Source organism: Elaeis guineensis, chromosome 7 (genome assembly GCF_000442705.2).
Source record: "Elaeis guineensis isolate ETL-2024a chromosome 7, EG11, whole genome shotgun sequence".
Taxonomy (NCBI): Eukaryota; Viridiplantae; Streptophyta; class Magnoliopsida; order Arecales; family Arecaceae; genus Elaeis; species Elaeis guineensis.
In genome coordinates this window covers 17210675-17236972 of record NC_025999.2, presented here as the reverse complement: position 1 = coordinate 17236972, position 26298 = coordinate 17210675, and the positions used below count along the sequence as shown (strand labels likewise).

General features: G+C 39.4%; 1 protein-coding gene across 1 annotated transcript; it reads right to left on the bottom strand.

Annotated features, from left to right (window-relative positions):
• Positions 1–532: 532 nt before the first annotated feature.
• On the bottom strand, positions 533–7515 carry LOC105060456 (prefoldin subunit 5). The gene is made up of 4 exons (XM_010944174.4): positions 7230–7515; positions 7043–7146; positions 4057–4134; positions 533–821 (listed from the first exon to the last, which is right to left on the bottom strand). Exons 1-4 carry the CDS (start codon positions 7438–7440, stop codon positions 738–740), a joined length of 477 nt encoding a protein of 158 aa, XP_010942476.1. The 5' UTR covers positions 7441–7515; the 3' UTR covers positions 533–737.
• Between the last annotated feature and the right edge of the window lie 18783 nt (positions 7516–26298).

The window sequence follows — 26298 nt, the reverse complement described above, 5'->3', positions numbered from 1 at the left end:
GATTTTGAGATGGAATGAAAATTATGTAATCTATCTAAAACTTAATTTCTACTCTCTTCTAATTCAAATTTTCATTTCGATTCTGATTTCGATTACAAACCAAATATTTTGGAGGATTTAGTGATTTCGATTCTAATCTATTTTAATTTTGATTCTAATTGCAAACCAAACAGTTGCACATGGAACAATAGCAATATAAATGCCCAACAACGACTCTTTCTCATGGCAGCTGTGTATTTGTTCAACTCCAATACTCGATCGCCCATCTTTGAAGACAGATGTCCGAAAGAGTCTGAACTTCCCATATAAGAACAAAGTTTGCAAAAAAGAAAGACAATAGGTCTCTTCAGCACCCAACATCAGCAACATTTAATAGAGGCAGTTGATGCTCTCATCAATGGACATAGCATGGGCATCTGATGCACACACTTCACCCTACGGCCATGTGTGATGGAAAGTTTGTGACACTCCATAATCCATCCACCAAGAATATGAAACATACAAACTCCATATTTTCCTGTGTTCAAAGTACTTGAACCAAAAGCCAGTTTTAAGATCTATTGACATTGACATGTATTTGGAATAATACAGGCAAGGTGACAGGAACATCTAATTGAGAAAAAAAAAAAAAAAACCACCTGAGAGATGCAAATAAACCAAGTTTTTTACGTGGGACCAAATATTCAAGTGCCCAACTATGAATTTCAAGAATTACAAATAGCTGCCACTCTGTACTCTCATGCACTTGAAGATGATTGCCTGAGTTTTGCTTGTAAGATAATTCCAGCTTCATCTGCTATGTTTTTCTTTTTGGAAGCCATCTGCATGTTTAGATAGCCAAAGTTAGCTATTCTGTGACGAAAATTCTTACAGTTGGTAGTGGTTTGCCAGTTCCAGAAAGACCATTTAAAGTAAATGAACCAAAATTGTATTATAGCACTAAAATTTGCAATGCACATGATTTTTAATTTTTTTTAAAGCAGGTAAGTGTGTTGTGTTCAACCCAGTGCAAAATGCAAGCCAATCATCTAGCCTATGGACCTATAACCATATCCATCAACTGTGTCCCAACTATTTAGGGCTATCTCACACACCAGTACATGAAAATCAGATCAGGATTTTTCATGTGGTTGGAGATGCTTTATACAACTGCATGCCAACCAACAGTAAATCCTCCACCAATCTCATCTACGCTTATGACCAGCAGTGGCATTGTTACAGAGTTCATGTTTACAATAAGAAACTGCTAACTGATATGCAAGTGCATGATAATACATTAGAATCTGAAGGTTATAGTAGAGAAGAAAAAGAAAATATTTTATTGTCCAGGTGTTGTGGTGAGGTGGGGGTACGGGCACAAGGTTGGTGGTATTGAAAAGGCAAGATTAAATTAATAAAATACCGCTTTAGTTTATTAAATAGTAAAAGCTATAGATCAGAAAGTGAACAATTTCTATTTGTTATAAACCATTAAAAACTGTAACACCAAAACTAACTGTGACTTCGCTTCCCCGCATCCTTCTGTCCCTACCTTCTCTCCACCCTACATTGTGCAAAATAACTCTCATTTTGATGAAGAATATCCACAAAAGTCGTTTTTGACCCAATCTAACCTGAAGTTTGGGTAAAACTAGGTTCTGGTTCAGGATAGGACCACGATCCACTTCAAGTCACGTATCTTATAGTTAGATCTTGAACTAGTTACAGGCAAACCTCCTTGATAGCTAGAGTAACTATATGGCCAGGTATTCCGGAGGCATACAGCACCTTCCCAAACTCAGACATTAGTGATTGCTTGACCTCTATGATAGAGGACGTGCCATACAGCTAGAGGCCCTGTTAAAAGGCAGACAAAACCAGACTTGTTGCGGTCATGGGTCAAGGGGTCGGATCTCCGCATACGTGAGGTATTGTCCATTTTGGCTCATGACCATTTTTGGACTTCAGTGGGCTTTAAGCTTCAGTGGGCCTTGGTCATTTAGAGCCTCACGATTTTGTTTTTTAAAAAGCGCCTCACGTGGGAGAAAAGGTTCTAATCTATATAAGCCATACTCTCTCTTGACTCTAACCGATGTGGGACTAAAGAAGTCCTCTCTACACCACAACACAGTCCCCCAGTCAAGAGGGAGTATGTGTGGATAGGAGGCTTCCCACAGACGGCGCCAATATTATGGTCATGGGTCAAGGGGTCGAATGGCTCAGATGGTTGGCTTATGCCTTCGCCTCCGCATACGTGAAGTATTGTCCGCTTTGACTCATGTCCATCTTTAGGCTTCAGTGGGCCTTTAGACTTAAGTGGACCTTGATCATTTAGAGCCTCATGGTTTTGTCCTTTAAAAGGTGCCTCATATGGGAGAGAAGGTTCCAATCTATATAAGCATATTTTCTCTTGACTCATAACTGATGTGAGACTAAAGAAGCCTTCTCTACACCACAACAAGGCTAATGACATCGCCTAAATGCTCTTCACCTAAAAATATATCAACCATGCAAAACCCCTGTGAGACAAGGTCTCTTATTTATTTGAATTAGCACCCTAGTACGATATGCAGGCTGCCACTTTGCCACCCCAAACAAGGGTCTCAGAAAATCAAAGGGTTGTTTTTAAGGCCTTGGTTGGCACTTTTTCCTATAGAATGAGACATGGAGAGGCAGCTATAGACACGTCATATTTTGGCACCCAAAACATCCTGCCTGCCTGTTAAACCATGCCTGTGAGCCTGAGATCATTGCCCCTACATAGACCAAATTGTATAAACCACACACAAACAGAAGCATTACTTCATTTTTGAAATTGGGTCTTCGAACAATGAAGTGTTACCTTCTTGATAGGAAAGTCCTGCCTTCTGGATTCAAAATTTGATTTTGGGACCCTGTTTAACAAACTGGAATCCCTAACCGTCTTGGTTGTTTGGATTGTAGCTTCTTGCCACCCAAACTTCCTAACAAAAACATTTGCCGTCCAAGTGTCTAGAGGACAGCCTTCTGTTATCCAAATTCCCTTTTAAGAAAAATCATCGAGTACCAACAGACTTACAAATTTTGAAGCCTAACCGATCCTATTTACACATGGGAATGCCTAACCCCTCTGGAACAGCAGTCACTAGCCGCTTGAAAACATCAGTTCTTGAATTCCTTCAAAAGGGAGTTGAGAGGATCCAGCAGTAACTTTGATGCTGAGAGAGAGAGAGAGAGAGAGATAGCAAGGAGAAATGGAGGTTGGAAAGACTCTTTAAGCAATCATCATCCAAGGCCAAGGGGAAAATTTCATCCCAGGCTCCACCTATGCTCTTTCCTTATCTCTTTATTTTTAGGCCATCCACTCAGACATGCATAGGTTTAGTATTTGCATTTCATAATTCACTTACCTATCTTTATTTTCGGGGTTTTATAAAGGGGAGCAGCAGTCAATCCTCCCCCACCAACCTCCTCAGTGCATATCAGACATGATAGTCTAGTTTCAGCATACATGCATGGAATTGTTTACTATACTCTTCTAGACTAATCTTTAATTTCTATTTTGCAGTCATACATGGGAAGATCCCTAAGCTGAGCATACTCCAACATAGGAAGGCAAACCCATACAATCAACACATCTCCCATAGCAAGTCAAGGCATCTCGGCAACCAATCATGGTGATCGTGGATATTTGTTGATGCAATAAGACCCCAACAGTAGCACTCAAGTTGGATATCACAATTAGCCACAACCTTCTACAAACATCCAGAGAGCAGTGAAACCCCAGTCCTACAGATGTGCAGCCACATGAGCACATACTCTTGTAAAAAACAATTAAATAACATCCACCAGTGCGTTAACTTGATAGTCATTGCCAACTTAAATTTAGAATTATTGTCAATGATGAAAAGGATCAGCCATTTAAAATTGACGCATTATGTCTCATGGAAGCAATGGCATGTTAATTCTAAATATTTGATATAATAGGGTTTCAATGTTTTATACAAAGCAAATTAATTTGCTTTGTCTCCCTTTAAATAAATAGAAAAGGATTTAAAAGCGTAGCATGCAAGCAGAAGGTTTATGATCAATAAATACCTCAATAAGTTCCTCATAATTAGACTTGAGTAAATTAATTTTTCGATCACAATAGTCCTTGCCCTCAGTCATGGTTTTCTGTAATCAACAAAGTAAAATCAACAATGATATGAAACAAGCAAGAAGGATGCGTAAATGAAATACGCAGGTGAGCATATAAACATATATGAAATTATATGTAATAAGGCATATATTATGACCCAGAAATAGATAATCTATCAAGATTATTTTGGCCCCCATTTTTCTATAGGTAATATGAATTTGGCTTGTTGGCTTGCTATACCAGTGTCAAGCCCCTAGAAATTTCTAATTGCTTTTGCATGTAAAAATCTCACAAACTAAAAGTAAGAAACGAATTTATGAAATTTATTTATTTCAAAAAAAATACACAAGTAGATGCACGAAAAGATTGAAGACTCAAAAAGCATGTGTGTTGATTCCAAACATTCTAAAGCCAAACAACAGATGCAAGCATGCATATTTTTTATTGATTATGTTGATTCTCAACATTTCATTGTTACAGCAGCATCGAACACCTAAGACCGAGAGTTCTTTCACACTTAATCTCCTTAATCAAAACAGGCAACATAATTGACTCAACAATCCAATCAAAGTAGGTTACAAGTAAAACCAGATTATTGATTCTTTTTTGTGTGTGTGTGTGTGTGTGTTTTTGCTTATCGAAATATATAATTGGTTATTTATACCTAAAATTACAGAAACACAAGTATGTAATTCATGCACTAAACCAACAATAAAAAAGGCATGACCATGAAGGCATTCAAACTATAGATTGCAAGTACAAGTTGACACAATGTCAATGTTGCATCCTAGATCAAAACAACAACAGAAGATCACATTCCAGTACCAGCATCTTTTGAAAAACCACCATCACCCAAACTATAGTTTCTTAAACTTGAGTTTGCCAACTGCACTTCCATGATTTGCCAGTTCATCAGCAACAAAATAGAACCTAACTACCGAATCATGTCATTGCCAAAATAAAAGTTATAACCACAGGTCAATGATATTATTAGCTTTTCTGGACAAAAAATTATACACCATTTTGATGACAGTCCCTCCAAAGAAATACTGAAATATGTGAAACAAAGGCCAGTTATAATGTTAGGACCAGCCCCTCTTTTCTCTTAAAACTAGAATATTCAAAGAACTCTTTTTTCCCTCAATTTTTTTTTTTTAAAAAAAGAAATTTGGTTTCTCAGTATTTTTTTTTTTTTAATTTTCAATTTTTCACAGTCAAACTTGCATTGAAGCCTGGCTAGTTGGTCAACTTTGCGGCTTTCTGCTTGAGGTATTCAAATTTTCAATATTTTTCTTTCCCTCTTGTTTTTTCGAAACATTTTAATTTTTTCATCCCCCCTTATTGAATCTCAAAATATCTATACCATTATAAAGCAAATCAAAGATCATCATATTTATCTATAACTTTCTATCTCTTTCTCATGTTCCATGCTTTATGTCTTGTTCACTCCACCTTCTCTCACTCATTCTTGCATCACACATGCCCTTCACTGGTTTACATAACACATGTATGTAAAAAGATTAAAAATGATCTATGATTCAGGTTCTTAAATCATCTTGCTACATAAAGCACAAGACACGAAAGGATGGAAAGATGAATCGGATTGTTTCAAAGAGGATCAAACAAACATGGACAAACTAGACATTAACTCCTAGAATGTTGTTTGGTCAATTGACTAAGGATAATAAATGTACATATGATGTATTATATTTGAATTTAGGTATGAATCAAGATGTTGTGAATTGGGAGGGAATAACATCATGAGATGATTAGATGGCATGGCTAATAAGTACAATGAAGAGTTTATTCGGAATAGAATCAAAAAAGATTACTATTAAGAAAAATTAGTTATCATGTAAGTGCAGCATAATTTCTTTTTTCCCCCCTTTATAACCATGAGCATGTAATGGTGAGGCACATAATCAGCTGCTTTCTCCAAGGAAATAATTAGCCACTTGCTTATCAAAGTGGATGAAACAACCTTGGTATCCTCGGATTTGGTACCAAGGACAGAGATGTACACAAGTTCAGGCATCAAAGGAAGTCTAGTATCAACAATTTGCATATATGTCCATCATTAATAACTTTTACATCAAGATGAATGGAAAGGGAAGACAAGGAACTTTTGCCAAGTGAAGGAATGGATAAATCACAATCAAAATGGATGGCATCATTAGCTGCTTGGAAAAATACACCCAATAGTCTAGAAATTTAGAATGTGATAAACAGAAATTCGGCAAGTCAATGATGACAAAAACTTAATTTGAACAGGTTAAAGCATTAACTAGTACCAATACCTACGGCTAACAGAGATCAGATGCTGGGGGTGAATGGGATGAAGCAAACTGTTTAGAGCTATATTTGTTTGCATCATTCTGAAATTATAGTATCAGAGTGATTACATATTCCAATAAGCATTTTACCAGATCAAATAAATACAAGTAATAATGGCATTCATGCATTTTACATGACCAAAGAGGCATATTATTACTCTCAAAACCATCCAGACATATATGGGTGATACAAATCACTGGATTGCCAAAAGAAATCATTCGCAATAGAGCCAGCTTGACCTTGTTTTAGTTCTCAAGTTGAAAGTAAAAAATCTCTGCCAATCTTCACTCTTTATTACCTAATTTACGAAGACAGTTGTCATTCTGGAATCAAGAACATCTATTTTCTAAGTCAACCTATTATGAATACCCTAATTTACCACAGAAATTTTGGGGCAAAAAAGCAAATGTGCATCAAGCAACATATAATGATATCAAGAAGAAGAATCTCCTCAGTCCATCAGCTCCAAAACTGTGCGGGGACCCTAGATTCAATCAGTATTGCTAAAGATTCTAAATTTCTAACAGGAAACGATCTAAAGACTCTAAAAACACAAGAAGGGACTTGAAAGACGGCATCTTTATCAAAAAGTAGGAACGAAGGAAGCACCTCGATGAAGTATCCAGTCCCGACATCAACGAGAACTTTAACGGCATCATCGAGGGTGCCGGGAACGTAGAGAGACGCCGTGAGAGGGACCAGCAGCTTCTTCCCTACAAAATCCAACAAAAATTTTTTAGGAATCCAAAGAAGAAAGCCTCTATAGAGGGAGGGAAGGAGGGAGGGAGGTGGATGCCTTGGGGGCGGAGGGAGAGGTCGTGGAGGGCGGAGGAGGCGATCTCGAGGCGGGTGGCGGCGGTCCGGATCTTGTTTAGGCTGTCCTGGAGGAGATTGACCTCGAGATCGGACTGCTCCTTGAGGGATTTGAGCTGCTCCAAACTCATCTTCTCCATGTCCGAAACCCTAATCGTGCCCCCAGCCCCTGCTCCCGGCCCTCGCGTCGCCATGGTTTCACACACGGTGAGGGAGGGGGAGTAGAGAGGGCAGAACACGGCTGAGAGGTTTCCGGTTTTTTTTCTTTTTTTGAAAAAAACGTTTTAAGCAAAAATCTACTCCGGCTGTAACTACTGGTACTTGGCACGTGCACTCGAGGGAACGCCTTGTCTGTCACACGCTCTCCTTGGATATCAAGGTTTCAAATAACAGTCCGTAACGGAGTCCACGGAAATAATATTTTATCACTATACTAGTTATAACAGCAATTATTTGTCGCATCATTTGATATTTAGGCATCCATTTGAAAAGTGATCAAAAGCGATGTCTGTGGCCCAAGAGGTACTTCTCAATGGTACATGGGTGTTTGGTAAAAAACTTAGGAACAACTTTATGCTGAAAATGTGTCTTTTTTTTTTTTTTTCCTCTCTCGATACAAATGGCTGGTCGCACTATTTGAATATGAATATATCTTAAAAAATTTAAAAATAATTTTTTTACAGAGCATGTGAGTATATTTGATCCAATCACCAGTGTGCTTCGTCACATAGGAAACGACCTAATCAGCGATACTATTTGCCTTCTGAAAAACATGCTGAACGATACAGTAATAAAGTCACATAAGGAAATCTATATGTCCCGAAAGAACGAATGGACCTCCAACTACTCTGTATCACATTGGATCCAGCTGATGATAATGGAAGAATCTTTCTTAATGAGGATCCTCTCCACCCGAAAATCCTGCTTGGCATGATGATGTCCGTCCAAGCAACATGAAGCTCAGATTTCAGCATGGAAGGCTCGATGATATGTGAGCCATCTGCTGCCAGCAGCCTAACATTCGAACCTCGGACGATAAATCCAGCATCACCCCTACCCTTGTCAATGCTGCCATTCAAGTTAACTTTGACATACCCCGAAAGAGGAAGCTCCCAGGAAATGAATAGAATCTGCCAGGTCACTGTAGGAGCAGCATGGGAGCCCCAAAATTCAAAGGCATCAAGGATTTGACCGGTAGCATCGAATCGGCTATACTCAACCACCAAGCAAAAGGCTCTCTCCAGCACCCGATGTGCAGGGACCACCTCAGTTTCGAAGGTCAGACTGTTCCTAGCAAGCTAGATCTGATAGGCAACATATACCATCCGACCTCCTCAGGTACAAGTTGGCCCCTCAGTAGTGCTCCGACGAATCACATCCAGAAAGGATTCTAGCCAAAGACCGCTACTCTCCTCCTATGGTTGACCACCCATCCTCCTCCAAATCAACCTCACCCATGGGCAACGCAGGAAAGCATGCTAGATTGTCTCATCCTCCAGCCCCCAGATTGGGCAAGAAGTCGGAATCTCCATCCTCTTATCCTTAAGAAGCGTATGTGTTGGACGTCGATCCCAAGCAATCTTTCAAATAAAAAGTCTCATCCTTGAATGAGCAGCCACTCTCCAGATCTAGGTTGTCTCAATCCTCTAACTCACTGTAGGCCTGTACATCTCGGACAGATTCCTCATGAGGATCTTAGGGCAGTATGATCGGCTCCACACCCTCAAATCCTGACTATGGTGGATAGAAACTAGGATGGTGAGAATTTGATCTGCGAGTAGGCCGCCGAAGAGACGGTAGACATCCTAGATTCTCCAACTCCTACCATCAATAGTAATTAGGTCATAAACTCGAGCTGTTGCCCAGAAGGTAGCAACTCAAGACGGGGCGGCGAATTGGATTCTTTTACAATTTTAATCAAGTTAAGCTCTTAAAACAAATATGTGCTTCTAGTCAAATCAATTCAAGTGGTTGTGAAGTGCATAATTAAGAAAGTAGTAGAATCAAGATACATGATATGCTATGCAAGAGATAAATCAAAGTTAAGCAAATAATAAAATAAGTAAAGCAAGAAGCAAAGACATAATACAAATACAAAAAGATTTATAGTGGTTTGATGTAATCCACGCTTACATCTACTTCCCAAGCTCTTCTTGAGAATTTCATTATAATCTCCCTGATTACAATACGTTTGTTTTTTCAGACTTATAAACAAATTCAGTTAGTTTTTCGGGATTACCAATCAAATCTTACATCGATTATTTTTCGAGCTCATAATCAACCAAGTTGGTTTTCCAAGATCACTAACCAAATCTTACACCGATTGTTTTTCGGACTCACAATCAATCCAGTTGATTTTATGGGCTCATCAACTAAAATCTACAATGTTCAATTTCGGACTTAGATGGGCCTAACCTCAAGTTTATTTTCTCTAAAAAAATTTATAAAAAATCAAAATACAAGATAAGAAATTTTAGTTCAAAACAAAAATAAAAAAATAAACTTTTTGAAGCGTAAAGAAGTTGCTGATTGAAGTCTCAAATGAAGCTTGAACTTCTCTTCTTAATACTTGAGAGGATGAAGATAATCTCTCTTAAAAGTTCTCTAAATTTTGTGCTCAAATTCCTCTATTTTTTTTCCTTTTAATGATATTTAATATACACTCAATAGAAGAAATGTTCTCCCTTTACTTTTCTTTTTCTTGCTTTTCAATTTGATTCTCTAACTTTTTATAGGCTTGATATTAGTTGGAAAATGAGTTTTGACCATTGAGAGGCTTGGACTAGCTGTTGGAGTGAAAAATATCCATTGGAGAAGTGCAAAAAACTAGCCATTAGTGTTGTCCCGTGCCAAGGGTCGACTCCAATTTCTCAGGGGTCGATTCCAATTTTTCAAGAGTCAACTCCTGGACTGTACTCAAAAATTTAATTTTTTATTTTTCTGAGACAGCCGACTCCTACTATTCACGAGTCAACTCGAGCTTTGAGCCACTTGATATTAATGTGCCAAAGTCGACTCAAAACCTTCTGGAGTCGACTCATAATCTTTCAATTTTATTATTTTTTTTATATTTTTATCTTTTAAACTTAAATTTCTTGACCATAATGCTTTGAAATAATATTTGCTTTTTTCAAATTTATTTTCTTCATAATGAACCATCCAAACTTGTGAGAACTTGTTCTTTTAAGTACTTTGACTTGGCATCTTCAGAAGATTTGTTTTAAGAATAATTTCTTCATTATGCGTATCAAAGAGATCCTACATTTATTTTTGAAATACATGATTAGTAATCTTTATGCTCAAAATTTTATGATCATCAAAATCAATGGTTAACAATCTCTCCCTTTTTGATGATGACAAAACTTAAGTATATATGCAAATAAACATAATGTATTTCAACTAATTTATCGATATAAATTATGAAGTAAATAATTAATCACTTATGAGCATATACTTCATAAATGCTTCAAGTTATCTTGAATTCAGATTTCAAAGTCAATACACATTTCAAGAGAATTCAATATAGACTCATCAATATGTGATTGTCTCAATGCAACCAAATGAGTATTTCCAGCATGTAATCAACTCAAGCATATACTCAATATAACTCTTTCCTTTTTTGACAGCATCAAAAAATACAAGAGAAGGATTTTAAATGAATCATCAAAATCAAACAAAGATCAAATCTAAAGATATTCAAATTTCAAAATTTGATTTGATTTTCCCTCTTCCAAATTCGACCTGAGCTTAATTTTCAAATTTAGATTTTCTAACTTCTCTTTTTGTTACACTAAAATATTTCTTTTAATTTCAAAATTAACTTGATTTAAGTTTCATGATTTCTTCTTTCTTTTGATCTATATATATTAGAAGGAAACACATCTTCCCCTTTTTGAATAAGCTCATTCATTAAATAGATTTTTAAATTCAATTACAAAATTACTTTGAGCTTCAAGAATTGAAGAAGGATAGAGCTTTTCAAAATAAAAAGTTTGAGCATCGAAACCAAGTATAATACATATTTCAATATTTATTTCTTTCTTTTTTTAGTAAATATTAGTTAATTCAACTAAAAAAGATATGTATTGAGGATGTATAAAGAGTGTATCAGAATAAAAAATGGTATCAGAGTGAAATAAGTTTAAATAATATATTTTTTTCTTTTTATCAAAAGATAAACCAATAGAGTACAAAGCAAAAGTAGTTTGTCTGATACCAATTAAAAATTTATTTTTTTTAAATTCATTTGAGCAAACAATCTAAACAAAATATTTTTCAGAATTTAGCTTGATACTCTAATATTTGTAAATTACAAATAGTTTTCTAATAATTTCTTAAAGCAGATCAAATTTAAAAAATTTAGATTTAGAAATATGTTTCAAAATCATTTCTCAAAAATGATCTATTTCAGTAAAAAATAAAAAATAATATTTTAAATTTAATTCGATATTAATTAACTATAAAAAATGATTAGATAATTAAATCATGCAAAGTATGAATGAACAAATCAAAAGATTAAGTACACATGAATGCTCAAAATAGAAAAAGCATGATGTAATTGTTTGATGATTTGAGTTAAAAATTTATTTTTCTCATGCCAAATTAACCAAAATTTTCAATCAAAATAGGATTAAGTTCAAGAACTATTTATCTCCCTATTTTTGATAATTAATGTCAGAAAAATTTGTGTTTCTTAATTCTCCCCCTTGTTCTTTAAAAAAAATACACATTCAACAATCCTAATCAATCATTCATTTCTCCTTTAATATTTCTTCCCCCTATTTTTCATAGTAAATATCAAAAAATTTATTTTTTATTAATATTTCAATAATATTTCTTTCTTTAATTTTAAGAATACACATTAGAAGATATGTTTCTTTTACTTCTCCTCCTTTTTCTTTCAATTAATGTATATGTGATAATTATAATCAATTACTTATTTTTCTTCTCATGTTTTCTCCCCCTTGATTTTGCAAATAAGATAATTTTTAATTAAACAAATAAATATATAAGTGTAAGCATCATAAGATCATATTTTTCTCCCCCTGAATTTTACAAACAAAGCAAATTTTCAAACAAGCAAATAAACATAAGTATAAGTATCAAACATATTGAATTTTTATAAAAAAATATATTTTATTGATTTACGAAATATAATTATACAACATGAAAATATATAAGATGCATCATGTACTGATGTCAATAATGGATTGCTAGGGTCACTAATACTCTATAAAAGAAATCCTAATATTCTAAGCAAATATAGGTTAGGATAATTCTATAATAAAGGTCTAGGCTGAGAGAGTGAGGATGGTCTAATGTCTCCAAATGACTGGGCCTGATACCATGTGTTAGGATCGTAGCCCCTAACTAACCTTCTAAAAAAATAATTTCTATTAGAAGGTGGGGTTTATTAGCCTTTACTAGACACAGAATCCCACATCTATACGTGCTATGGGCGGGCTTCAAGGGCTTCACACCCAAGCTGACCCACTTCAAGCTAGATCGACTCGAGTGGTGGGAAGAACGGTGAGTCGATCCTCCCATAAAGGGTCGATCCTTCAAAAATTATTGCCACATCACCAGCCATATAAATCCCATATAGGATCCTAAAAGGTGTGCGTTGAAATATAGCCAACAATCTCCCCCTCAGCAACTACCCTAGGGGCTGAACAGGACTCGAACTTACAACCTCGCTCTGATACCATGTGTTACCTAGAAGATAACAACCGAAGAGGGAGGGTGAGTGAATTAGGTTCTTTTAAAATTTTAATCAAGTTAAGCTCTTAAAACAAATCTTTTAAAACAAATATATGCTTCTAATTAAATCAATTCAAGTGGTTGTGAAGTATATAATTAAAGTAGTGGAATCAAGATACATGATATGCTATGCAAGAGATAAATCAAAATTAAGTAAATAATAAAATAAGTAAAGTAAGAAGCAAAAGCACAATACAAACACACAGATTTATAGTAGTTCAGTGCAACCTACACTTACGTCCACTCCCCAAGCTCTCCTTAAGAATTTCACTATATCTTCTTGATTATAGTGCATTAATTTTTTCAGACGCATAAACAAATCCAGTTGATTTTTTAGGATCACTAATCAAATCTTATACTGATTATTTTTTTAGCTCACAATTAACGAAGTTGATTTTTCGAGATCACCAATGAAATCTTATATCGATTATTTTTCGAACTCACAATCAATCCAGTTGGTTTTACTGGCTCACCAATTAAAATCTACAATGTCTAATTTTAAATTTGGATGGGCCTAACCCCAAATTTTTTTTCTATAAAAAAATTTATAAAGAAATCAAAATACAAGATACAAAATTTCAGTTTAAAATAAAAATAAAAAAATAAATTTTTTGGAACATAGAAAAGTTGCTAATTGAAGGCTCAAATGAAGCTTGAACTTCTCTTCTTGATGCTTGAGAGGATGCTTGAGATGATGAAGATAATCTCTCTTGAAAGTCCTCTAAATTTTGTGCTCAAATTCTTCTCTTTTCTTTCCTTTTAAAGATATTCAATGTACACTTAATAGAAGAAATGTTTCCCCCTTTAATTTTTTTTCTTGCTTTTCAATTTGATTCTCTAGCTTTTTATAGGCTTGATATTAGTTGGAGAAAGAGTTTTGACTATTGGAATGCTTGGACTGACCGTTAGAGTGGAAAAATATCCATTAAAAAAGTACAGAAAACTAATCATTAGTACTGTCCTGTGCCAGGGGTCGACTCTAATTCCTCAGGAGTCGACTCTAATTTTTCAAAGGTCAGCTCCTAGACTATACTCAAAAATTCAGCTTTCTATTTTTTTGAGGGAGCCGACTCCTACTATTTTCAAGTCGACTCAAGTTTTGTGTCACTTGATACCAACATACCGGAGTCAACTCAAAACTTCTCGGAGTCGACTCATAACCTTCCAACTTTATTCTTTTCATATTTTTATCTTTTAAACTAAAATTTTTTTATCATAATACTTTCAAATAATATTTACTTCTTTCAAATTTATTTTCTTCATAATGAGCCACCCAAACTCAAAACTTGTTCTTTTAAGTACTTTGACTTGGCATCTTGAGAGGATTTCTTCCAAAAATAATTTTTTCGTTATGGGCATCAAAAAGTTTCTACATTCATTTTTGAAATATATGATTAGTAATCTTTATGCTCAAAATTATATGATCATCAAAATCAATCATAGGATCAACACGAGCCTCGATGTCCACCTCCATGCTGATGTTAGTTGGCCAATAGGCGATAGGTAAGTGGGAAATCTAAGCATCTTGGGTCACAAACACCAACTCCCCATCCCCAATCAGCCATCTCACCTTGGCAAGAGCAATGGGTGCATGGGCACAGATCTCCTTCCAAGTGGAACAACCACAACCAGCCTAGACTATGGAGCCCAGATCTCAAGCCCCATACCGATCGCTCACCCTACTCTATGAGCAATCCAACTGTATTAGGAATCTAGTAGCACGCCTTGCAACATAGCCTCCATCTTGACGAAAAGAGATTGGATCCCCTGACCCCCATCCCTTATAAGCTGGAAGACCACCTCCCAAGACAATAAATGGAGCCCTCGACCATCAAACCTTGAGCCCCATAGGAAGTTCTAGAACAGCTGCTCTGGCCTCCAAAGATAAAAACTCAGCACCATCATGTTCGCCATGAGGTAGACCGAAATGGTGCTCAAAACCAATCTCACAAGTATCATCCAATCCATCATAGAGAGAGTATTGGCTTATTAGCCCTCAAGACGATCCTAGACTTGCTACTTCATAGGTTTGCAGTCAGCCTTCCGAAGATGCTGACCCGTAATAAGAATCTCTAGATAGATCAAGGCCCCAATCTGCTCTTGGATCTCCAGACAGTCCTGAATAATTTGCTTCACCTAGACTTTCATCTTAGAACTGAAGATGATAGTGAAATTCTATAGATTCACACACTGGCCTGAAGCTCAACAATAGATGCGAAGCACCTCGCATTCTGGATTTAGCCTAAACAATCAGAAGGTAGTCATCTGTAAAGAGGAGCTACAAGAGAGGTTGTACCTCAAGGGCAGGCCAGTAAGGTATTAGCTCTGACCCCTGAATTGGTGCATTTAATGCCTAAGATAGAGCATCAACACATAAAATGAACAAAATAAGGAGAGAAAGGGCAACGTTGGTGAAGCTCGATCATTGAGTGAAAGGACTCAATCGAGGCATCATTGATCAGAATGGCAAAGCTTGAAGTCTTCATGCAGTCCATGATCTAATCAATCCATCTATTTTGAAAGTCGAGCTTCTGAAACATCTGACACAGGAAGCGCTAGCTCATCCAATCATAAGCTCGCTTCTTATCCAGCTTGATCGCTATGAGGCTACAGTGAGTAGGGGCATGCCACAAATTATACATGAATTTCTAAGCCAACAAGATATTGTCAATGATGCAATGGCTACTAACAAAGATATCCTGCTCCGAACTAATCGAGTGCGACACCATTGGCTTCAATTGCCCGATCAAGACCTTGGCACATACCTTGTAAAGGGTGGTGCAAAAGCTGATCAATCTAAAATTTTTTGATAGACGCATCAAAGTACTTTGGGATGAGGATGATTAGAGTTCTCTTCTACTCCTCAGGGAGATCTCTGGAGTCAAAGACCATCTGCATCACCTTTACCACCTCCCTCCTGATAATAGACCAATACCAATGGAAGAAGAGAGGGGAAAATCCATCCGACCCTGGGGGCCTTATCCTCCTCAAGAGACTATAAGGCCCTCCACACCTCCTCGGTAGACATCGAGTAGGTTAGGATCTTATTCTCCTGATCAGAGACATGGGTCAAAGGATGGGACCCTTAGAATGAGATATCCTTGCCCAGAGGAGCTGTCCATCTTGATATGAAGAGTAGAAAAATCTGCTCCCTAATCTCCTCATTGTCATCTATTAATGTGCCATCACTCTCCTTTAGCTACCTAATGTAGTTGCCAGATCTTTGGATCATAATGGACTGATGAAAGAATATAGTATTTTGGTCGCTTTCCTTGGTCTACTGAACCCTGAACTTCTGCCTCCACGGTATCTCCTGCTGTCTCAGTAAAGAATCGTGCATCGAGAGCTTATGATAAAGCTCCCTCAAGTCATGCTCCTGAAGGCCTCCCTCCAAGTCTACTCTCATCTATAACTCCATAATGTCTACCTCTACACCTTTAATCCACCTAAAGATATCACCAACCTTAAGGTGGTTCCACTGAAGAAGTCTATATCTAGCCAACTCCAGTCTCTGAGTCACCAGATATGTCATATTTCCATGAATCAGCATCCTCCAAACCTCCCCAATCAACTCCCACAATCTCGGATAGAAGGTCTAGAACTTCTCAAATCTAAACGGATCCCTGGGTAAGCACGGTCTATCAATGGTAATGAGAATTGAATAGTGATCTGATGCAATCTTTGGAAGATGCTGGACCTGGTGCCCCAAAAATTACTAGATCTAGTTAGCAGTGGCAAGCACACAATCAATCTTCTCCCAAACCCTAGCCATCTCCTAAATCTGAGATCAGAGTATTCAAGATAAATCAGGCCTACATTATTGATAAACTCTCTGAACACTCTAGAGTCAGTACTGTCAGCATGCTATCTACCACCTCTCTTCTCATGGGATCCCACAATGCAGTTGAAGTCATCAACGACAAGAGAGAGAAGCCCTGTGATACCATCTTGGTGATCTTGAACCAAAGCATCCTTCACTCCCTATACTCGATGATCGCGTATGCCCCAAAAAGAAGCCAAAATCCACTAGTCTGCTCTGAGATGACCAAGGTCTCCTACTGCTTGCATATATGGAAGGCATCCACCTTAATTGGGCCGCACCTCCATATCACAAGGATCCCTCCAGATAGGCCTCTGGATTCTATTGTGTAGGTGCTCCATGCTGTCGGAATCCACCATCTGGCATGAGCAAGACTTGCCCCCGAAAGCCATTTCTCAAGCAGGATGCAAACATCGGGACTGTGCTGTTGGATCAACCTGTCAAAAATTGATCAAAATGAGGGCTTTCCCATCCCCTAAGTATTCCAGATCAGCATCCTTATGGGATAGACTAGCAGGAGAGGGCCTCCACACTAGTACCCCTCTTGGCCTGAAGATCTACTTCTATCCTAGCTATCGCTAGGTCCATCACCTCAGCAGGAGAGGGGCATTCCCCATCCCCCTGGATGACCCATCTTAGACGGATAACAGCACCCTCAAGACTACTGTCCTGGCCTCCCACCACCACATCCATCTGCATAGAGTCCTCCCCTTTGAGAGGCATTAGGTCATGCTTCCTCAAAGGCTCCATCACCCGCTCAGAATGCCCCTCCTCGATTGGGCCCCAAGATCTCATACCACTTCTTTTGGTTGAATTGGTGACTTCTACCCCTCCATCGGGGTCCTGACAGAGAAAATGAAGACCCCAAGGCCTCCATCATTATATGTAGACTCCAAGTTGGCCTCCAGGAGGGCTAGGGCCTTGTCTTTGGCCCTATTAGACTTCTAGAGGTTTTCTAGATCCAACAGGCCCAAAAATTCGCCCATTGGGCTTCACAGTCACTCGGCCTGCATCAAACTCAGGGGGTTGGGCCCTTTTGGGTTGGGCCAAACCCATCCTAAGAGCACCCGTAGACCCACCCACAAACGGGCCAACACCTGCATCCCAACCCAACACCAGCAGGCTGAATCAGTTAGAGAGCCGATTGGTGCCTAGGCTCAAACTCTCCTCATCAATCTCAATACAAAAAGAAACTGATCCAACCATTGATTTGGGCCTAGATTGGGTGGGTAAGCTCCATCATGTGATCTTAGTGGGCTGGATCCAGCTATCGAATTCCGACATCGAGTTAGCCTAGTTAAAACCCACCTTACTCATCTTTGGCTTGGACTTAGGGGGCCGGGTTGACTCAACCTCCTTCTTCCTCAAGCCAGCCTAGCACCTCTGGCCCACACTGCCATTACCATATAGCCACCAGCCTGGCCCCAGGCATAGCCCATCCGTTAGGATTTCTAAGGTGCTCGTATATGTAGATTTCAAAATTTTTTTAAAATCAAAATGCATCGAAAATAAGATTAAAACTCTTTTAACCAATAACATACATTCATCATATGAAAGTATCTAAAGATCTAGTTCATATGCAGATAAATAATATGATCTGATTTTTAATCTAAAAAATAAACATGCAATTAAATTACGTACCTATTTTGCTTTTCCATCTTCTAATCTGAAACTTCATCGTGAATCTATCTTCACCTGTGAAGCGATGATCTTGGATGTCTTTTAGATTCTTTTGAAGCCGCACAAGCATATGACCTCTACGAATATCCATATGAGGTCTTGATCTGATCAAAAGTCTTTGATCTTACTAAGGTGCTAGCTTCTTTGCAGAGATCGCATCTTGACAGTTGATGATTTTCTTATTTTCTCTCAAGATACTCTTAAAAAAGAAGAACAACAAGAGGATGTAGATGAAGATAAAGATCAAGACGACCCTCTTCTTTTCTTCCTGAAACCATATACATGATCTCTCGCTAGAGATCTAGAGAAGAACCCTTTCTTCTCTTTTTTTTCATGCATGAAAGTGAACCTTTCTCTCATCCCTTTTCACACCTTTAAGAAGAACATTTTCCCTCAAAAAATTAGCACATAAGAAAGAAGGCCCTCTTTCTTTCTTCAACCTATAAGGAAGGCCTTCTTCCTCATCTTTTCTCATGCAAAGAAAGAGGAATAATTCCTCTCTTTTTCTTCTGATTTTTCCCATGAGAACCAACAGGTTTCTCATGTTCAAAACCAGCCAAAAGCCCTCACCCAAGCTTTGATTTTCTTCCATGGAAAACCTCTACAAAACCACATTGAAAAGATCTTTTAAATAGGTGTGGAGTTGGGATTTGGTTAGGAGTCAAACTTAGGCGTGTAAGAGAACATAAGGGGCGATTTTGTTTGGCATGTGGACTTGGGATTACGGTGGAGTTTTCTCACGAAAACTAGGGGTGGCAATTGATTCTTTGGGGCGTGATGTATTACACACTAAAAACAAAGGGAGAATGGGTGGCATGGTGTAATGTGGCGTGAAGAGTTTATGGGATTTCAAGAAGATTCCTAGTCAAACTAGGAAATATAGTTTCTTTATCAAATCCCTAACTAATTCTTGACCTAAATCCTAACTAACTTAGGAATTTATTATAACCAATTAACTAGTTAGGTCCTAATCCAATTAGGACTCCAATTGAATCATAATTCAATTAAAAAATTAATTAGGCTAAATCCCACAAAATTTAGGAATTGATTTTTTGGATATAAGATTATCTCATAATCAATGGAGCTTGATCCAATCAAGCCTCTTATCCAATAGGACTTGATCTAATCAAATTCAAATCAAATTAAATTGAATCAAATTCAATTAAATCTGATTTGAACCCTATAGCTCAATCAAATTAAACTCTATTATAATCCAATTACAAATTAAATCCTCCTACAACTTACTAGCATAGTTATTAAATTTGGTCCGGGCTTTGACTCAGATAAGGCATCGGGTCAGTGGGTCAGCAGTTCAACCGTCAGGTCAACGGTTGAACTGACGGGTCGAGCGGAGGATGAAGAGGAGGGAGGAGGTGGAGAGGGCCGAGCGGAGGAGGAGGAGGTGGAGGGAGGAGGTCACGGATGGAGGAGGAGGAGGCGAAGGGGCCGATCCTGAGTCTTATTCATCGAAGAAGGAGACGGAGGGGGCCGAACGAAGGAGGAGGAGGCAGAGGGAGGTTTCGAACGATAGAGAAGGAGGCTGAGGGGGGATGGGGTCGAGCGAAGGAGGAGAAGGCAGAGAGAGGCTAAAGGTCACAGATGGAGAAGGATGAAAAGGTGGAGGGGCCGATCTCGAGCCCTACTCACAGGATATTTGAAAAAAAAAAAGATTAGCGACAGTTACTCATCAGAGAAGGGGGCTTCGATCATCCTCATCGACTCGACCTCAGTCCCTACCACCATCGGTTGCTCGATCCTTCTCCTTCGCTGCCACCATCCCCAACTTGATCACCAAGAAAGGAGAAGACAGGATCATCTTGAACTCGAAAAGTCAAATGGAATCAGGACAATGGATGAACAGTAAAATCCTAAATCACCCAGAGCTCAATCGGGTTATGTGAGATCAAGCGGTTCGTGGTCGAACCAGTCGATTCACATGAATTTGACTGGATTTTAAACATAAACAGTTCAATGAGCTAACCAGCCCGATCCCATGGTCGAATCACTGGGTTTTTGATCTAACCGATTGAATCGGGTCGGGTTTAATAACAATGCTTACTAACACTTAGTAAGTTTTATAATTACAACTTTTATATTAGATTAATTATCAATCATATTAATAATTAAATTCTATTACGATTTATAATCGTAAATTAACTATCTGATCAATCAAAAGTCTCTTTTATGTATGATTCCATAAGTTCTATTCTATCTGGTAGTGAGGTATATGATGCTTTCTATCACAATATCATCAAAACTTCTTTTAATGGGTTGGAACCATTCTAACTCTATCCATCAAAGATCATCGATCATCAAGATAATGCTCATAGGCCCCACAATCTATCAGTGGCATCTAGCTGTATATAGTGACAACCTAGCAAAATAAAAGTAATGAACCTCTAGGTGTAGTTATCGTATGATACAGTCCTTCTATTATGAGTTTTGAATAAACGAAGATCATGAAAAACTCATCAAATCCCATCGTCAGTCATATGTAAGATTTATTCGACTCAAGTTCATCCTGTAAATACTTATAGAAACTTCTTTCCACTAATCACACTGTCTTGGCCAAAGATTTTTGAACTCAATCTTATAAGTCACATAGGACTACTCCTTTCTACTAAGATCGATAGATCCTATCTAGATACTTATCCTGCTCCTACAGTGGATCAACTATCGCCAACATCTACTATAAAGATTTATTGAGATCATATTTCTGTGTAATCAAACTTCAGCAGCCTCACTATAAACAGCCATAGCACCATAAGTCAAATGATCAGTCACACTACTGCAGCATCAAAAAAGTTATTAACGAATGAGCAAACATCCATATGACTTTTCATGTTAGTCACACTCAGTGCTAGTTATTCTCTAACAACTATCTGTACTTTCGCTCCAGTATTTCTATACTACAGACTCGAGACTTTTCTATTTGAAAAAAATGATCCGTACATCAATCTATCTGAATTAATTATCATCTCCATGATGATCCTATGATCAGGAGTAATTTAGAAATTAACCATCAATGACACATGCCTTAAATTCTTAACTCTTTGAGAATATGTGTTATCATCTTATTAATCTCTTGAATGATTCGTAGACACATACAATATGAATGAAATTAAGAGTATCTGTTAAGTACAAAATCATGTTCTAGAATTATGATATGCTTCAGTCAAGATTCGCTTCTAGGGCATACATCTAACACCATCAATACCTACCTCACACTCCACCCCTTCAGCCTAAGCCTCCATCGCGGAGCTCAAACCGACCATCGGAGCTACTCCTCCCTCTCCAGTCGAGCACACATTCTCTGGAGACTGTAGCTAGCTGCATCAGAGGCAAACACACTCCAGATTCTCATAGATGAAATGCTGCCAAAAGGGGCCTCCTAACCCTTGTTCTGCACCCCAAGCCGCAATGGTCAAGAGGTGTCCATATTAATGCTGGCCCGGGCGAAGCCAAGCCTTCTCAGCTCCGTGCACTCATCCAACTAGATGAGCTCCCCTGTCTGGTGGAGAATTTCTCAGATCTCCACCTCACCCCAAAACTCTACGGAAGCCATGCCAATAAGGCATAGATGAGGACCGATCAGATGGCCCCTTCTGAAGAAAAGAAGCCGGCCTGCCATGCTTCCACTATCAACACTTGTTCGATGACCACCCATGGCTGGTAGAGAACCAAATCCCTCTCTTCAGCCACCTCAAACTTGAAGAGCATAAACCCCCTCTCAAGCCTGTACCCAACACCTCCCCTTTCAGTCTCACCCATAGCTGGAACTCCCTCGCTACCACCTCTGCTAACACTCCCTAGCCGAGGCTCCTTGCCACCACCGTCGATGATGCCTAGCGCTCTGAAGCCTACCTTAGATTCTCCTTTAGGAGCTTGACCACCTCCAAGAACCACTGCATGAGTTTCCCCACCTCCTTCAATGACGGCTCTAATAAAATCCACATCATTCATCCTTGCACTACTCTCCTCCAACTCACATTGGACCCTTCTCTCAACTTTGAGGCCCTCGAGTAGTTCTCAGGGATGCCCATCATCCTCTCTAATGCCGACAGTCGCTACGGCTAGTTAGATCATCTTTGATCAGATAGAAAAGGACCATAGTAGTAATCTCAAAGTACAACAAAAAAAAATGATCACCATGCAAACAGAACTCATTCCTTTATCTATCTCTCTCTGTCTCTCCAAAATAGTAAAAGCTTTAATTTGGAGTTTCTCATTAAAATAATATTTTTTGATATCCATCGAAAAGCTATTTATGGGACCAAAATATCCTTGAACTTTATATTATATTATTTTAATATAAAAATAATATTATAACTAGTATTTAACCTATATAATGCATGGGATGTAGTTTATTCTTCTTTTTTCAACTATTCTTGAAATAAAATATAGACAGATATAATAAAATAGATAATATAAATTAATAAAATAGAATATAATAGATATAATTATCTAATAATTTTTTAAAATAATTTTTTGATGCTAATATTATGATATACGATCACTATAAAAAATTCTGACAGTATATGTGTATTCATCAATATAGTAAAATAATATATTAGCATAAAATAATAAAATCATGATAATATATTATTATATTTTGATAATGTATTATTATATTTTGATAATATATTCTTATATTTTGATAAAGATTTGTGTTAAATAAGAATATATTTATTATCTAAAATAAAAAATATTATTGATAACTTATTCATATAGATGTTCACATGACGAATGGATGTCTCTGTACTTGCAAAGTCTTGATTTTAATGTGTGTGTATATATAATATATTAGATTAGTTCACTCTTGCAAGAAAGTTCAACATAAGTTATAAATTTTTTTAATATTTTATTCACCAATCACCATAGCAACCAAGGATGGATATAGTATGCACGTAATATTGACAAACACAATCTAGACTTAATGTACCATCCCACCCATCACTCTAGTGTGAGTAGAGATGGGAGTAGTATAGGAAATATTTTTTTTATTAAGAGATGAATATGTTGTTTTGGATTCTCTCTATCAAAATTTATGACTATAGTATTTTTAATTCCTCTTTTTATAAATATATAAAAAATATTATTAACTTAAATATATAATTCATGTATATTTTTATTTATTTCTTTTGGTATTTTTATTTCTCAACATTCTAAGCTAGTTGTACTCTATTTTTAAAACTCCCTATCAATCTCTTATCCACATTTCCAAACTTACTATACTCATTTAACTTAAAATGAAGAAAATCAATATATTCTATTTTATCAATTTATTTTATCTATCTTATCGCCTAATCCCTTGAACTCCTTTTTAATTAATTTTTAACATACCTGGCATATGTTGGATTATGAGACTATTAAAATAATAATTGCCATAAGAAAGTTATAACAATGAGTAGTAAAACAATGATAATATTTGTTGGGTATAAAATACCCCCAGCCGAAGTCCTCCGCAGAATCAACGGCTCCGCCAACAAGGCCAACCTCAAAGGGTCTCCGCCCGGACTCCCACGGGAGCCGGACTTCATCCTCGACGACCAACAACTTCAGCTACAAGACAGCTTCGCCCGGACTCCTACGGGAGCCGGGCCCCGCCGACGACTCCAACGACTGCAAGACAGACTTCGTCCGGACTCCTACGGGAGCCGGACACCACCGATAACTCCAACAGCAGACACCGCCCGGGCTCCTACGGGAGCCGGGCTCCGTCCTCAGCGTCAACTACTGGTAAGCCTTGTCCGGACTCCGACGGGAGCCAGACTACGCCTTTAACCTTGATCGCAGGAAGACTTCGCCCGGACTCCTACGGGAGCCAAGCTTCGTCCTCGACTCCAATGGCTGCAGATAGACTTCGTCCGGACTCCTACGGGAGCCGGACTCCGCCGACAACTCCGATCTCAAGTGGACTCCGCCCGGACTCCTACGGGAGCCGGGCTCCGTCCTAAGCGTCAACTGCTGGTAAGCTCCGTCCGGGCTCCTACGAGAGCCGGACCTCCCCTCTGGCTTTAATTACAGGGAGGCTCTACCCGGAGTCCTACGGGAGCCAGGCTTCATCCTCAACTCCAACAGCTACAAGCAGACTTCGTCCGGACTCCTACGGGAGCCGGACTCCGCCGACAACTTCAACCGCAAGTGGACTCCGTCCGGACTCCTACGGAAGCCGGGCTCCGTCCTCAACATCAACCGCTGACTTCGTCCGAACTCCTACAGGAGCCGGGTTCCACCCGCCACCCCAACCGCAAGGAGGACTCCATCCGGACCCCTACGTGGGAGCAGACTCCGACCACTGCCGAACTTCAGCCGACAGATCCGCACTCCCAGGCTACAATCATGGCCACGATTCTGCCACACTTCTTGCGACGGGTTATGCACAGCTCCACCACTCCCTGACAGGTCGCAGTAACAATCGCAGCACTGCCCCACTCCCTACGACGGATCCCACGCGGCCCCATTACTACCTGACAGGCCACGATAAACGGCCGCGATCCTGCTCCACCTCCTGCAACGGATACCGCGCGATTCTTCCGTCCACTGGCAAGTCACGACGACAAACGCCGCCCCACTCCACGCGGCAGACTCCACGTGGCACGCCCCAGCGATAGCCACGGGTCCATTCCACTACTCTTCGCAGCAAACTTCGCCTGACCCTGGACAGCTCACTGCCAGACGGTTACAAACGTCACCATCTATCCGTTGCCTCCTCCGCCTATAAAAGGAGGACCCAGATACGTTATTCTATAAGCTCATTTCTTATCTCAAAACTCTGCTAAATTCTCCGTTCGAGCACTCCATTCTTGTTGAGGCAGAGAACTGACTTGAGCGTCGGAGGGTCTTGCCGGAGTAACCCCACCTCCGGTTTAGACTTCCTTTGCAGGTCCCGGCGGCGACCGCGGCTTCCCCGACTCCAGCTTCTCCGACGCAAGCAGATTTTTGCACCAACAGGATTGGCGCTAGAGGAAGGGCGTGTGTCTTCGCAGTACCCTTGTTCTTAAAGGAGTGTTCAACAGAGCCGTCTCTGATCGTCTCTCCGACACCCACTCCTTATTTTCCCCCGCGGGATCCACACTCGATGCCTCCACGCAAGGCGTCCACACGACGGTCCACGGCCTCCGCGGCCAGATCTCAGGCTCCGGCCTCCCCTCCTGTTTCTCAGCCTCCTCCTCCTCCTCCAGCGGCGGCGGTCGGCGCGGAGCAATTTGACTTGCTGGCCCAACAGGTTAGAGGCCTCGTTGAAGCTGTGCAAGCGATGCAGCAGCAGCAACCGCAGGCGTCGGCGCATCCGAAAACGGCATCTCCGGAATGCCAGAACCCAGCGGCGGGGCGGGCCACCTGGGCCAGCCACCCCGTCCTTCCTGGGAAAACAAATCCGAGGGTAGAGAGCCCTCAATCGGACCACGACTCCACCCCTGGAAGATCCCTGCCCCCGTTCTGTCAAAGGACCCTCGAGACTCGAAGTCGAGAGGATTTCCTGGACCGGAGGCTCCAGGAGATGAACCGGCGGATTGAAGAACTCCGCCACGCACCCCCCGCTTATGGTGAGGATATTTGCACTGACCCCCCCCTTCTCCCAAATGATTATGCAGGAACCGATCCCGCCAAACTTCAAGCTTCCCCAGTTCGAAAGCTACGACGGGACTTCGGACCCGGTTGATCATCTGGAGGCCTTCCGGACGATGATGCTGCTTCACGACGCTCCTGACGCCATCTTATGCCGGGCTTTTCCGTCTACTTTGAAGGGAGCGGCGAGGAACTGGTACTCGACTTTGAAGTTGGGTACCAT

Bases quoted from the DNA above. Each gene is read 5' to 3' on its own strand.
- LOC105060456 (XM_010944174.4), bottom strand. From the start codon at position 7,440: ATGGCGACGCGAGGGCCGGGAGCAGGGGCTGGGGGCACGATTAGGGTT. The intron at 7,147-7,229 runs GCATCCACCTCC...TGGATTTTGTAG, and splicing joins CCTCTCCCTCCGCCCCCAAG to GGAAGAAGCTGCTGGTCCCT. The intron at 822-4,056 runs GTATTTATTGAT...CTAAACATGCAG, and splicing joins ATTATGAGGAACTTATTGAG to ATGGCTTCCAAAAAGAAAAA.